Raw genomic sequence first — 16321 nt, 5'->3', positions numbered from 1 at the left:
GTATAGCTGATTCACTTTGTTATACAGCAGAAGCTAACACACTATTGTAAAGCAATTATACTCCAATAAAGATGTTTAAAAATAAAAGAGTAGCAGTTCCCATGACTGCTTTTAAATAAAAAAATTCATTATGATGGTGATATTGTAACTGCCACTCAGGTAGTGTGAGTGAAAAGGCCCCACACCCCGCATTGTACATGCCTTCTTGCATCCTCCTAGCAACCCCACATGGCTGAAAAGACAGGCTGAGAAGCCAAGAAACTTGCCCCAGGTGATAGATTCTAGGTGCCAAAGCCAACCGCTAATTGAGGTCTTCTGACTGCAGGCCTGTCTCCTTCCCTCCTCACAGTTCTCCATCAGCACAGCCTTCACAGGCTCTTTCTTCCTTTTTGTTTTTCAAATGTCCTCTTTAGGGATTAACTTTCCCCAAAGAAACCAAGAAACTCAGTCTTTAAAATCTACTTTCCCTAAGTAGCATCTAAGATCAGTGAGCTTACACTGTTTCTTCACTATTTGTATTACTTAGAAACAAAGGTGGGTTTTATTTGTTGGTTTTTCTTTTGTTTCTTTAGAAAAAAGTATCTTATGTTTTACACAGATTGAGCATTCAGGAATTGTTTAATAAGTAACACTAGAAGGAAATAAAATGATACAACAAATGAATGCAATTGTTTAAAATCATAATATAAATTATAATAAAACACTGAAAATAATGTTAAGGGTCTGAGTTTTATACGTGGGGAGGGTGTATTTTTTTTTTAATTTAGTGGGGAATAATTTTTCTTAAAAACGTTGCAGAAATCAGAAAAAAAATTTTTTTAATGCTTAAGTCTGTGTCTATGGGATGCCACAAGAAAAATCTAACCCTCACCCTGTCTGTGCAAAGCCAAAGACTATTTTTCAAACGTCTAGATAGAATGTCTGAAGAATCATAAAAAAATCAATTATGTAAACACTATCTTAGTTTATATAAAACAAGCTTTATAAACAAGCCTGTAATTTGCATAATTGTACTTTGTGAAAGAACATCTATTTACATGACTTTGACCTTTGGCTAAAGTTCTGCCAAAGTTAAAATAAAAATTATAGAAAATAGAATTTTAATGACTAATATTCTTTCTTCCCCCAATTTCAAGTATTTGTATTTTTAAATAATGTAGGAAATAGTAGAGTTTCAATGTCTCAGATTGAAAGCATTAAATATAAAAGCAACATCTGGACTTCACAAAAGAATATATTTTCTTTCATTTGTATTTTTGGCTGCTGAATAACTTACTGCAGCAAGTTCTTTCAATTAGTATTCAGACATGTAGCCAGGGCAGTAGTAAGACCACGGCAGAGAAAGTTGCCTATTAACCCTTCAACTTGTCTTCTGTGCAAACGTTCTATCTGATTTGGGGCTGAATAGTATTTGGATTGCTCTTTGGTACATGTCCAAAATATTCTATTGTTGACATTTTCACCTAGTATTTAAACTGGCTGCTCCTTGGGATGGCTGCTAAATAATTTTAGTTGCCTTTAAAAAAGCAAGACAAAACTAAAAGAAAAGCAATAATGGCATAAGACAATCACTTGACTGTATTAAATTCTCACAACCTCTACATTTACATATGAGTTACCAATCAGTCAAGAAGTACGTTTCCTTGGTTGAAGGTGATTGGAAATGATGTTTTTCTGTTCTAAAAATCGTGATTTTGCACAGACCCAGCCCTGAATGATTTGTATCAAAAGCAGATCAAGCAGCTTAAATCTTATAGCAAACAAAGCTTCCTGTTACAATCTAAAAAACAATCCCTTAACAAATGTTTGGGACTATGTGAAAAGCATTACTATACGTAGGCTGTAGCATACAAAGGGAAATAAGATAGCACTTCTCCCCCTAAGACTATACGTTTTAAGATTTACTGAATTGACTGGAATACAAAACACAAACTGATATGTATGATAACATAAGAAAACCTTAAGTATTAGCTAGAGTGGAAACTTCTATAAAATACAATGATTTTAATCTAACTTGCTACAAATAACGCTTTGAGAGTTCAAGACCATCCTTTAACTTAAAGCCTGACTGTGGAATTCTTAGCAGTATAGTATAATCTTCCCCCAAGAATGTCAGAATTTAAATAATATCTCTGAGGGAAATCTTCACAGGAGCTTTTAGTCTAAATTTCTTGGTTTCTAAGAGGAAAAAACACAAATATACAGCAATCAACATACGTGACTGTTACAACTCCTTGAGAAAAAAAAAGGGGTGGGGGGCACGTGTGTAGAATTCTTTTCCTCTTTTAGAGCTCTGTTTGTGTCAGATCCAAAGAATAATGAGACTTGTAAGATGAGACTGGGGAACATTTTGGAAAGCAATTATTTGACTTGAGAGTCAGAACATGGAAGCTAAATTGTGACTGTGGATTTGAAACTGAAAATAATAAAAGGTTTATGCAACAGGGTAAGACTGACTGTGTTCAAAGAGAATGACTTTAAGAATAGTTTGCTTTGTTTTTAGCTGTCATACCCTGGTAAAGAATACATACATATATATATACATACACACACACACACACACACACACACACACACACACACACACACACACACACCATTTACACTTGTCATAGCAAATAAGGCAAGGGCAGCATCAAGGGTGATTTGTTGAGAACTCAGGGAACATTTAGGAATGCTCAGGACACTCTACTGTTCTAGCTCCTTCCCTCACCTATCTGGTTATTCGTCCAGGGCTGGCATAGGCACTGCCTCTGTAGAGCCATCCTGGATTCCCCTAAGCAAGGTTACATGTTTTATCCTTGGTACCACCACTGACCCTGGTACACATCTTGATTACAGTACAGCATTAATCACAGATGACTGCAATTATCTATTCATATATCTGCTTCCTTCCTAGATAGTGAGGTTCCAGAGGTCAGGGACCACAGAACCTAGAAGAGTTCCTGGAAGAGTATGTACAATCAACGTTTTTATAGCAGATGACTGTGGTCATCTCCAGGTGCCAAAGAAGAGAACTCCATGAGGGCCATAAAAACCACTAAGCATTATGTTTATTATTCATTTATTTATTTAATTAAATAAATTTACTTAATTAAATAATTTATTTGTTTAATTATTCAAAGTAATTCATTTATTCTTTCTTTCAACAATGATTTGCTTGGCTTCCACTGAATATCAAGCACCATTCCAAGCACTAGGGACATAGCTTAGAACAGAAAGTACACAAAACAGCTGCCTTTGAGAAGCTTTCACTTTAGAGGGTGAGGAAGTGAGAATTTTCTTAAATTATAGTAATGGAATGTCTACAACATTTGGGATATTTTGCATGACCTAGTCTCAGTCCCCAAGAAATTTACATTCTATTTGGGGGGATTAATTAATGCAAAGATAATGAATAGCAAAAATACAAGGTGAATGCTAATTGCATGGAACAGAAAAATAAGGGGTGTGAGCATTCATCGGTGGGTGCTTTGGGCTAGAGGGAACAATAGCTTCCTGGGATTGTGACAGGTTTAGAAGGAGAGAGAGCTGCTGAGAAAGAGGAGAGTCCAGTATTACTGGGAAGGGGAATGGTCTGAGCTAAAGCAGAGAAGAATGTAAGGCTTGTTGGAACAATACAAAATTCTCCCCTCCTGCACATCTGTTCTCCTCCACCTGCCACTGCCCTCAAGTCCAAGAGTCATCCCAGGCTCCTCTCTGCTTGCTGGACACATTCGGTCTCCAAGACCTTGGAGATGCTGCCTCTTTCATGAGCTCTCAGACCCACTCCTCTCTATTCTCATGGCCACTGCAGGCCATTTCTGAACCTGACTACCAGAAAGGCTTACCTCAAGCATCTCCCCTCTCCAACCCATTTCCCAATGCACTGCCAGGGAGATCTTTCCAAAAGCAAATTGGATTCTATCACTCCTTTCCGTATAACCTTTCTGGAGCTCCAAATCACCTACAGGGTAAAATCCAAAACCCTTAAAACGTTTGGAGGATTCTTCATGGTGCCACACTCCCCTGCCTTCCCAGCCTCGTGACTGCTCCCTTCCACCATAGGCAGTACTTGAAACTCCAGACTCTCCTCCTGCCCTTTATGCCTGCCTGCTTCTTCAGCACCTGGCCCAACAATCTCTTCTTTGCAGCGGTCTCCCATCCTCCTCCACAGCTGTGTATGTACCTCAATAACAGCACTTACTGCAATGGTTGGTTCCATGGGACCCACCTCTCCACAGCCAAAGCATGCATCTTACTCATTTTTTGCCTCCCAACACCTAATCCTACAACTACAAAAGTGTTAATTTCAGTAGACTATGGAGGGTGGGATGCAAGAAGAGTAGAGATATTTAACTTTTTCTTAAATATATCTATACTGTTTGACTTGATACAACTATCAGGTCAATACAAACTAGCCCAAGTTAGTTTTCTTTCTAAATTGAGGTCTACTGATGGCAGGTTGGAACAAAGCTCAAAGTCTCTTGCTTACTTCAATTTCCATTTGGGTTTTTACCCTTATTTATTTACAACTGTCAGTGTAAACAGTGACACCTCACCATAACAGATGAGTGTCTTCCTATGAAACAGACTGTGCTAATTTTATTGTAACTTTTTAAAGTTTGTTCCTATGATTTATATTGTATGCAATCACGATTTACTACCGCAGCCTGCTAAATAGTAGCATTATATAATATCTGACAGCTGGAGTGACCCGCTGAAAAGGGCATCAGTATGCACAGGTCTTGCAAGTCAGAAAACCTGGGTTTGAATCTTAATAAGCTGTGTGAGAAGCTAGGCAGATGAACCTGTGAGCGTCAGTTTTCTCTCCTATAAAAAAGAATACTACTATTTGCTCCCTCCATAAGAATGGACACCTAATAAACTGTTCTCAAGTGAATGAAAGGTAATGCTAAACCATGGAGTATAATCCCTTCTATTAAATTTGTTTTTGGATTTAAATGAGCAGTGCCTACAATAGCCAAGATATGGGAAGACGTTAATTGTCTGTCTACAGATGAATGGACAGAGATGATGTGTCATATATATATATGTAATGGAATATTATTCAGCCATGAGAAAGAAGGAAATCCTGTCATTTGCAACAACAAGCAAATGGAACTTGAGGGCATTATGTTAAGTGAAATAAGGCAGAGAAAGACAAATACTGTATGATATCACTTATATGTGAAATATAAAAAAGGTGAACTCACAGAAACAGTAGAATGTGGGGGGGGGCGGGGGAGGTGAGGAGATACTGGTCAAAGGGTACACTTCCAGTTAGAAGATGAATAAGTTCCAGGGATCTATTTACAGCAGAGTGATTAGAGTTCATAATACTGTATCTTATACTTTGAGAGAAGATCTTAAATGTTCTCGCCACAAAAAATTAAGTGACACAATTAAGTGACGTTGCAGAGGTGTTGGCTAACTCTATGGTGGTAATCATTTTGCAACTTATAAATGTGTCAAATCAAGACGTTGCACACCTTAAACTTACACATTGTTATATGTCAATTATATCTCAATAGAGCTGGAAAAACCAGAAAAATAAATGAGCAGAACCTAAAACGTGAACGAAAAACCACATCTATCTCCTAAAATGACTTCTAAAGTTATTAGAGAAGAAGGTATTAGAGAAGCATATATTAGAGAAAAGTATTAGCACATGAGCAGGAACTGTTACGTTTTTAAAACTGATTTGGCGTCCAGGAAACTGAGTCGGAGTCTGCCTAGTAATTTAACTGCTCGTCTTCCAGACGGACCCAATATGCCATCATTCCCTGGCAGTGTTCCCTTTAGGGACCAGATTTTCTCCCCACTGCTCCAATTGCTTTCGCCTTCCTCACCTCCTCCCACTCCGTTTGTTTGTTTAACTCTTAAACAGCTCTCCCTCCGTTCTGTCCACTCTTTCTAAGCACTTTTAACCAGAAATGGGGCACCGGGGCCCTCTGGACGGGTAGGAAATGCCTTGCGGTCCACCCAGACTAAGGGCTTCCTCCTCCCATCCGTTCCCCCGCGGGCGCTGCTAATGGAAAAAGGATCCCGGCCCGCGCCCAGCGGCCAGAAATTAGTTCCCGGGCCGCCCCACCCAGGCCCAAACCTCCGTCCCAGAGCCACGCCGTTTGCTTTCACCTTAAGGAGGATTCAGGCGGGTCACAGCCCTGCTCTCCCAACCCGGGCGCGCTCCCCGAACCCCGCCCACGGGCTCGCCGCCCACGCCTGTTCGAGCTGGAGAGAATGACCCAAAAGTTGTTTTTCTGAGTCAAGACTTCCGCGCTCGGGGGCGTCTCCGTATCTACCGTGACTACTCAGGGGCCGCGTCCCTCGCCCGTCCGGAAACTGACCTAGGGGCCGATGCCTACCCCGCGCCTCCCCGGCTTTCCCGGGGGCCGCCCGCTCGCCCGGCGGTCAGCGGCGCGAGGCAGCCGCACTGCGGCCCGGGGCGTGCGGCGCGGGCTTCCCCCCACCCCCACGGCCCCCCGCACCCGAGCTCCTCTGAGCGGCCGAGGGTCCCCACCAACTTCCATTCCCGAGGGCGCGGCGCCCACGCGCAGTCCCCGACTTTTCCCGCTTTGGCTCGGGCTTTCGGGAGCGGACGCGGGGCCCGGCGTCAGCTCACCCCCGGAACCCGCGGCTCACCGATATCCCCATCGTCGTCGTCGTCCTCCTCCAGCTCCATTTCTAGCAGACCGTCCCTGGTCATCATTTGCATGGCTCCCCCCGGAGGCGGCTCGGAACTTGGCGCGAAGTTGGGGGCTTTCGGGGTCCGGAACGACGGCGCTCGGGCGAGGCCGACGCCCGGGCGGGGACGGCGGGGCGCGTCTCGCTCCCGGCTCAGGGGCCGCTGTACTCAGCCCGCGCTCGGGGAAGCCGAGCCCAAGCGGCCGCCGACCCGAGCCCTAGAGCCCAAGGCAGCCTCTGGCCACCGGAGCCGGGCCCGGCCACTGAGCATGCCCAGTGAGCGCCGAGGCTCGCTGAGGAATGATTGAACTTCCCCCGGTTTATAGGCTCTCAGAAGGAAGTCGGGAGAAGAGAGGGAGTAGCCGGCGCCCGCGTTGTGCACGCGACTGAACTCGCCGCAGGGGGAGGCGAGAGCACGCGAGGGTGGGAGTGGGCAGGGTTCCCCCGAACGTTGCCTCCAAACGAGGCAGCTTTCTGTTCCAAGGTCATATATGGGCACGTCCGGAGCCTCGCTCTCTTTGACATATGTTACGAGAGAGGGGGGAAACGCTGCTGGAGCTCCCAGGCAGGACCCTGAAGGAGAGCGCGTTTGCATGGTGTTTAAAGACGAAGTGGGGGCCAATGGAGGATGTTGTTAAAGTATCAATTACTCTGACTCCAAGTGGGGGAACGTGTATTCTGTAGGGGAATGGGGAGGGGGCAATTACAGAGGAGGTCAAACTCGTAGATGAGAAACAACTGAAAAAAGACCAAGAGAGCGAGACCTAAAGAAACACGTTCACAAAAGGCAGGAGGATTTCCGCCTCAAGTGAGGTTAGGAGGCTGGAGAAGCGCCACCTACCCCCGCCCGCAGGAGCGCGCATAGGGAGTGGTCGGAAGATGATCACTGAGCGTGCAGCGTATGGGGACCTTGAAAACTTCATCCTCGGTATCACAAAGGCAAAAGAAGTGAAGACCTCCACTATGGGTTAGGTATAAATTATTATAAAGCACTGTGAAAAAACGTCAGAACCAGAGGAAACAAAGTACTGAAATAAAGTTGAGGCAGAGAGTATAAGAACACAATGCTGGAGGCCAGAGGGAACAGTAAGACAAATACAAAGGGATTTCTGCTTTTAAGATACATGGGGTAGTTTGAACTGCGGCTTCCTGGGATTGTGCATCCGCAGAACTTTTTTCAAAGAAGCTGGTGAAATCAGATGGGTCCATTTTGACTTCTCAAAAGGGCTAGAAGTTGTATTTGTAATCCTTGTTATATTCATTGTTCCCCTAACACTTATTGAAACTTTTTATATTTTTTCCACTTAATTCAGAATTGTTATGATAATTAGAATAAATATTCAGATAACACTAAATCTACTGTGCATTTTATTCTATATACTTCTGATGTTTTCATATGAAAGAAATAAAACATTGAGATCAACTGTAAGTGGGAGTGGGAAAACAGCTATGAATATGCATGATAAGACATGAGGAAATTACTTTTAAGAAAATATCCAGGAAACATTATACTTACTTCTTAAGGAAACTTTTGGGAAAAAATTATTTCTAATATAAAGAGAAACCAATACAGTACTCTGAAGATAGGAGGGTGGGAAAAAAGCATGGGAGGATGAAGAAGAAAAAAAATGAGAAGGAGAAAAGATTGTTTTCTTTTAGTGAACTCTTTCGCCAATTCTTATGGGACCTACTAAAATAGAAATTCCAGAGGTATTTTGGTTACATGATTGATGTTCACAATTTTCATTTAACAAATGCATATGGTACTTTTTATGTGCTAGGCACAGTTCTAAATGTTTTACATTCAGTCATTTAATCCTCATAATGACCCTACGAGTTGTTACCAGTCTTTCAGGTGCAGAGCAATTGAATAACTTGTCCAAAATCACACAGGCAGTAAGTGACTGAGCTGGGATTCAAACCCAAGCAGCTTATTCCAGAATTTGTGTTCTTAGCCACTTTATAAACCACTTCCAGAGATATTTCTAAATCCATTTTTAAAAATCACTTTTTTTCTCCCCACCAATTCTAAGCTCTAAAATTCTTACCAACTCCCTGCCACAGTTCTTTCATCAAATAGTACGGTTCTTAGGGCCTAAGGCTTTGCTCAAGGTTAATTAGTTAGAAAACACTTGTGATTGATTTTGCAACAGGTTTCAATGCTCATTTGAAATTCTTCACAGATTTTTGAGTTTACATTTTTCTTGCTGGATAAATGTTGCAGAGAAACATTGCTGGCCTTATATGTAAAGTGACTGTTGCTAGAAGGGAAATGAATTATTTACTTTGGTTAGCTGTAAGTCTATTATTAGTAAATTCCATTCTTTCACTTAATCTATTTTATTTCCTGCAGCTTCTTTCATGCATTATTTTTTTTTCAACTGAGTAACATATGCTTCAAAAATAATCGAGGTAATAGGCCTAGGTAAGAACCACACTCTTGACTCTGAAAAATTATCAACTATATCATGAATAGTTTATGAAACAAAATGTGCCTAACAATCTGTGGCCAGGTGATAGCTTGCAAAGCTTTACCAAGTCAGGGGTCAGAGACAAAGTATCTTCTCCTTCATTGGTCTTCTGATTAATTGCAACCCTTGTCTGGCCACAGGATGGCCCATCTTTATCTGCCCATCTCTTAAATGTTGGTGCTTCTCTGGCTTCCGTCCTCAGGCCTCTTTCTTTTTTTTTTTTAAATTTATTTTTGGCTGTGTTGGGTCTTCGTTGCTGCGCGCAGGCGTTCACTAGTTGCGGCGAGCGGGGTCTACTGTGCGTTGTGGTGCGCAGGTTTCTCCTTGCAGTGGCTCTCTTGTTGCAGAGCACAGGCTCTAGGTGCCCGGGCTTCAGTAGTTGCAGCATGCCGTCTCAGTAGTTGTGGCTCACAGGCTCTAGGGCACGCGGGCTCCAGTAGTTGTGGTGTGCGGGCTCTAGAGCACAGGCTCAGTAGTTGTGGTACATGGGCTTAGTTGCTCTGCAGCATGTGGGATCTTCCCAGCCCAGGGATCGAACCCATGTCCCCTGCATTGGCAGGCGGATTCTTAATGACTGCGCCAACAGGGAAGTCCCCTTAGGCCTCTTTTCTTCTCATTTTTCCCTACTTAACTCATTCATTCTTATAACTTTATTATCTTTTCCAAGCAGGGCTAGTTTCATGGGCATACTAACAGTTCATTCACACAGGGCCCTGCACTCAGAAGGGCTTAATGTTTGAGGTCTCAATGCTCTGTGGTTGCCTGATTGAAATTCTTAATAACATTACCTTCGGGTTTTTGTTTTGTAAGTGAAGTCTAATGGGAGAGTGGAGCATGTCTCCCACCACCTCTCTGCCTCCCTGGGATAAGTTCAGCTGCCAGCTCCGCCCATTTTCTGGCATCTCAGCCCCACCCACGCTCCTCCTCACCCCACCCAGCTCCAGGACCACAGGACCAGGAGGGCCTGGCCACAGGCACCGGGAAAGTCAGGGTCATGTGTGTGCACCCACAGTGTCTTAGGGCAGGGCATGGCGGCAGCTGTCCTGGACTGTCAGTGCCACAGTCCATCTAGTGGGCGACTTGGTAGGGATGAGCCTCTTACCCATTCCCTGTGCAAGTGCATCCTAGCATGGAAATTGCAATCCCTTTTTTTTTTTTTTTTTTTTTTGTGGTACTAGGGCCTCTCACTGCTGTGGCCTCTCCCGTTGCAGAGCACAGGCTCCGGACGCACAGGCTCAGCGGCCATGGCTCACGGGCCCAGTCGCTCCGCGGCATGTAGGATCCTCCCGGCCTGGGGCTGGGGCATGAAGCCGTGTCCCCTGCATCGGCAGGCGGACTCTCAACCACTGGGCCACCAGGGAAGCCCGGAAATTGCAATCTCTTGCAGGTGTCCCTCGATGTGGTTTGGAGAATACGGGCTGTGGGAAGGGGAGATACCTGGCTCAACTTCCCCACCCTCATCCAGAGCATTTAGTCCTCCAAATTGTTGGGAGGAGGACAAAGCAGTTGATGGACCTCAGAGGCTATTTGAAGAAGGGACCCTGCATGGCATTTTACACTGGGCCCTGCAAATTGTAGAGTTGGCCCTGATTCCAAGGTCTTTATTTGCAGCCCAAATTTCTCTTCAGTGCTGCGAATGGTCTATCTGCCTGCATGCTTGAACATCTTCACTTGGATATTTAAGACATTTCAGATTCAGCAGGTTTAAAATTAAATTTATAATCTCTGCCCCAGACCAGTTTCTCTAAACCAGGAATGACACCACTAATCACACAGGCCAATAATTTGAGCATCATTTTGACTCCTTCCTCTCTCTCTTTTCCCTCCTACCCAGTCAATTGCTAAATCCTGTGGCATCCACCTTCTGGATATCTCAAACACAGCCTGTGTTTGTTACCCATTGTTACATTGTTGCATAACTGCATAGCATGATGTTTTAGCACAGACTTGAAGGAAGTAAGAGATTAAGACATGAAATTATCTGAGGGAATGGAGTTTTAGGCAGAAGGAAAAGCAAGTGTAAAAGTTCCAAGGAGAACCAGCAAAGAGGTCATGGCAACAGTGGCATAAAAGATTAACCCTCCCCCCACAAAAAGAAAGATTAACCCCAAATGTAGTGGCTTAGAGCAACAATAAACATATTATCTCACTCAGTTCTATGAGTCAGGAAGTTGGAGCAACAGAGTCAAGGGATTCTGGGCTGCATTCTCTCAAAGTTCTAGGCAAGATGCTGGCCAGCGCTGCACCTAAAAGCTTGACTAGATCTTCTCCTAAGATAGCTCCACTCAAGACAGTTCACTCTCAAGTGGTGCTGCTTGTTAGCAGACCCCTTGGTTCCTTCCTATGCAGGCCTGTCTGGAGGCTTCTCGAGCATCCTCATGACACGACATTTGTCTTCCCGCAGATGAGCAATTCAAGAGAGTGGGCAAGGTGGAAGCTACAACATCTTTTATGACCTAACCTTGGAAATCACACAGTTTCAATTGTCAATCACACGATCGTCAATTCTGCCATTGGTTACCCAGGTCAGTCAGCTCTACTCACTGAGGGAGGGGCTTATACAGAGCATGAAGACCATAGGCAGGGATCTTGGGGAGCCGTCTTGGAGGCTGGCTGCCACCCCTCTCACCGTCACTGTTCTGATACCTACCACCATCATTCTTCATTCTTAGTTCCTGAGAAATACCTATATGCTGGCCACTTTCCTGGGTGTTGTGGGTTTAATAGTAAAAACAAAGACAGACAACATCCCTGCCCTTATGACCTTCCATTCCAGTGGATAAAGACAAGTAAGACAAATGTTCTTATTTATTTGTGAATTCCAGTGGATAGAGACAAACAAAAAAGTACATTTGTCTTATTTGTCTTGGCAAGAGCAATAGAGAATGACGCGGATTTACACGGAGTGGTTAGGGAAAGCCTCTGATAAAGTGACATTTTAGCAGAGATTTGAAGAAAGTGAGGGAACAGACATGTAAGTACCTGAGAGAACAGAGTTTTAAGGAGAGTTAAGTTTCAGGTGCAAAAGCCTTGAGGACAAGCATGCTTAGTGTCTTCAGAAAAAGCAGAGAGGCCATGTGACTGTATCAATAGTGATGCAGGAGGAGAGTGGTAGGAGGTCAGGGTTGGTGAGGGAGGAGGAGTGCTGCAAATCACTTTTGCCATCAGAAGGTCTTGGGCTTTTACTATGGATAATTGTGGGGAAACTTTGGAAAGTTTTGAATAAGTGGATGGAGTAATTGAACTGATATTTAAAAGGATTTTTCTGACCGCTTTATGGGAAATAGACTAGATTATGCGAAAGGAAGTGTAAAAGAAGGGAGACAGTTAAGAGACGAGTTCTTTAATTTCGACAAGGGGTGATGGTCTTGAACCGGAGTGATAGTAGTAGATGTGGATTATAGATATGTTTTGAGGTAGGTCTGAAAAGAGTTTCTGATATAGTCAGTATGGATATGAGAAAAAAAAGAGGGAGTCAAGAATGACTCTAAGATTTTGACCTGAGTAACTAGGAGAATGGAGTCGCTGTTTTTGAGATGTAGAAGACTACAGGGCAGTAAGGGGTAAGGGAGTTTGATTTTGTGCCCATCAATTTGAATTCAATATTAGACATCCATGGGTGTCTGGAGTTTGGAGGAGAAAATGGGTCATGGGTAGTTATGGGTCATGAGTCTGGAGTTTGGAGGAGAAATCTACACTGGAGATATAAATTTAGGACTGGATAAGACTTCTTGGAAAGTTAATCTATATGAAGAGATTAAGTCCAAGGACTCAGCTCTAGCACTCTCCACTCCAACACTTGCATTGGGAAAATGAGGAAAAACCAGCAAAGGAGACCGTTGGAAGGAGTGTCCAGTGAGGAACGAAGAACAGAAAAGGGTGAGGTTCAGTTAAATTTTTTTCAAAAAAAAGGAAAAAGAGAAAATGATCTCCTGTGTCAAATGAATCTGATAGGACAACTTTGAAAAGACTTCCAATTTTCCTACAGCTGGAACAGATTTCTTCGGGTGTGAAGAGAACTGGTCATTGGATTTAGCAATGGGAGGTCAACAGTGACCTCAGTTTCAGAGGAGTGGTAGGGGACAAAAGTCTGGAACGGGTTCTCCGATATGTTTCTTCCAACACCACCAACCAATTCTCCAATTCACAGTGGACACTTGATTGTGTGTCCTACAATTAACTCAATTCTGACACTATCTACCTGGAGATAGCAACTGATCCCACAGGTTAAGCACTCAGTCCCACAAAATTGCACCCCTTGCCCTACTTCAGATGCCAATCACAGGTCTAGGTTGTCAGCTGTGCTTTTGACCAACGGGCTATGGATTGGAGGTTCCCCCAACCCTCAACTTGGGTTTGATTAATTTGTTAGAGCTGCTCATAGAACCCAAAGAAACATTTACTTACATTTACCGGTTTATTAAAAGGATTTTATAGAGGATACAGATGAACGACCAGACGAAGATGTACACAGGGCGAGATCCAGAAGCATCCCAAGCACAGGCGCTTTTGTCCCCATGGAACCAGGGTGCACCATCCCCCCAGCCTGTGCATCTGTTCATCACCCCAGAAGCTCATCAAATCTTGTTTTCAAGAGTTTTTATAGAGCTTAATCTGCAGCACCCCCCTTCGCCTTCTCAGAGGTCGGTGGGTGGGGCTGAAAGTTCTAACTCTAATCACGTGGGTGACCAGCCCCATCCTAAGGCTACCTAGGGCCACCACCCTAAGTCACCTCATTAGCATAAGCTCAAAAGGGGGTCTTTCACGAAGGACAAAAGACACTCCTATCACTCAGAAGATTCCAAGGGTTTGCGGTTTGTGCCAGGAACAGGGTACAAAGACCAAGCGTATATCTTAACATACCACAAGTTCACAGGGGAAGGAGGGAAGACGAAGTGATAACAATGACTACAGACAACTCTTTTGAGGAGACTTGAAACTCTTTGAGACACATGAACTCTAGACTTCTATATCCATCTCCACTTGGATTCTAACGGGCAGCTAAAATTTCATATCCAATGTCAAACCCCTGATCTTCCTCCAAACTCTGGTCTACCCATAATCTTCTCCATCTCAGATAATCAAAACACTATTCCTCTGATTGCTTAGGCCCCAAAGCCCGGAGTCATCTTTGATTTCTCTCTTTCTTGTATACCCCATATCCTGCCAGCAGATCTTTTTTGTTTGTTTTTTGTTTTTGTTTTTTGGCAGTACGCGGGCCTCTCACTGTTGTGGCCTCTCCCATTGCGGAGCACAGCCTCCGGACGCGCAGGCTCTGCGGCCATGGCTCACGGGCCCAGCCACTCCGCGCCATGTGGGATCTTCCCGGACCGGGGCACGAACCCGTGTCCCCTGCATCGGCAGGCGGACTCTCAACCACTGCACCACCAGGGAAGCCCAGCAGATCTTGTTAAGTCTATTAAAAAATATTCCTAGAATTGGACCACTACACACCACCTTCACCACAAACATCTCATCTGTGACATCATCCTCCCTTCCTTGGATGATTCTTCTACCTGGTTTCCCTGCTTCCACCTTTGTCTCCCTACAGTCCATTCTCAACACAGTAGCCAAAGTGATGCTAAAAGCATCACCCTGAGTCAGATCATATTACTCTCTGCTCGACAAGAACTCCCTATTCTAACTATAGGAAAATCTAAAGTATTTACAAAGCCACCCTATTTAAATTGCAAAATTGCCAGAGTCACCCCATATGGTTGTGCAAGATATTTATTCTACACAGGTGTCTGGTCAGGGGGAATGAAGTGAGGCCTGAAATCTAGCTCAGGCTCTGCTTGCCAAGTCATATGCCTTGGTGCAAGACTCTATACAAGATTCCATACAGGTTTTCAGCACCCCTGGACACCTCTACACAGGTACTCTCCACCCCTCTTCCTTTGCTTTATTTTATCTTTATCTCCTAGCCCCCTCTTATGTACTACATCCTTTGTTTACTTATTCTGTTTATTATTTGTCTTCACCAACTAAAAGATGACTTCCATGAGAGCAGTGCTTTTGTCTTTTGTTCATTACTATATCCTCAGCACAGAGTAGGTACCTGATAAAGATTTATGAAATTGGATTGGGTTTTTCTGTAAAGGGTAGTGGAGAAATGCAGTAGTAGATAGAAGGGTATGTGGGCCAAGAGAGGGAAAAGGTTTCTTTTTTTATATAAATTTATTTCTTTTTTATTTATTTATTTTTGGCTGCATTGGGTCTTTGTTGCTGCACGCGGGCTTTCTCTAGTTTCGGCGAGCAGGGGCTACGCTTTGTTGCGGTGCGCGGGCTTCTCATTGCGGTGGCTTCTCTTGTTGAGGTGTACAGGCTCTAGGCGCGCGGGCTTCAGTACATGTGGCACACGGGGCGTAGTTGCTCTGCGGCATGTGGGATCTTCCCAGACCAGGGCTTGAACCCATGTCCCCTGCATTAGCAGGTGGATTCTTAACCACTGCTCCACCAGGGAAGTCCCGAGGGAAAGGTTTTAATGTGGGAGAGAGAAGGGAAAATTGCTGTCATAATGTCCTTGGGTAAGTGAAAGTGATGAGTTCCAGTACACCATGGAGATATTGGCTGTACAAAGCAAAATAAAACTTCCCTCACGAAAACCATAGGCAACACATAGTATATGAATGCAGATGCAGGTGTATTGGTAAATGTATTGGTAGGTGCTGTAGAAGCTATCTTTTTTCCCCTCAGATATTTATTTTGAAAGCTTTCGGACACATAGAAAAGTTGAAAGAATAGTGTAACAGGTATCTCTACATTCACCACCAAGCTTCAACAATTGCGAATATTCTGCTCTATTTGTTTTATCTGTTTGTCTCTCTGTGTATATTTCATTGAATCATATTAATGTTGCAGACCTCATGACATGCCATCCCTACATAAATAATATATTCACATAGAAAACACTTCCCTCATACTAACTAATACCCAATCCATTTTCAAATCTCAGACTCTTTCATGACCAAGGCTTTTATGCATTTTATACGTTTCACACACCGCAACTGATTATATTCCTCAACGTTTTTTCCCACTGACTTTGACTTTTTCAAGAGAACAGAATAGTTGCGGATGACTCTTCTCCCCTAATGCTGTTGTTCAATGTCTAGCATTTCCTGTAAATTGCACCTTACGTCAGACGCTTTGAGATTCAAGTTAAGCATTTTTGGCAAGAATCTGTC

At 43.7% G+C, this 16321-nt stretch overlaps 1 protein-coding gene across 3 annotated transcripts in view; it reads right to left on the bottom strand.

The window, feature by feature from the left end:
* Positions 1-6900, bottom strand: part of ANO6 (anoctamin 6) — a 204375-nt gene extending 197475 nt beyond the window's left edge. For all 3 annotated transcript variants that reach the window (XM_082850797.1, XM_082850798.1, XM_082850799.1), the window contains exon 1: positions 6625-6900. In XM_082850797.1, coding sequence (XP_082706923.1) covers positions 6625-6697 — 73 coding nt within the window. In that variant the 5' untranslated portion in view covers positions 6698-6900. The remainder of the gene's footprint in view (positions 1-6624) is intronic.
* Between the last annotated feature and the right edge of the window lie 9421 nt (positions 6901-16321).

This window comes from Leucopleurus acutus (genome assembly GCF_964270905.1).
Source record: "Leucopleurus acutus genome assembly, chromosome: 11".
NCBI lineage: Eukaryota > Metazoa > Chordata > Mammalia > Artiodactyla > Delphinidae > Leucopleurus > Leucopleurus acutus.
Note: the sequence above shows the minus strand (reverse complement) of the source record. Positions and strands in the feature narration are given on the sequence as shown.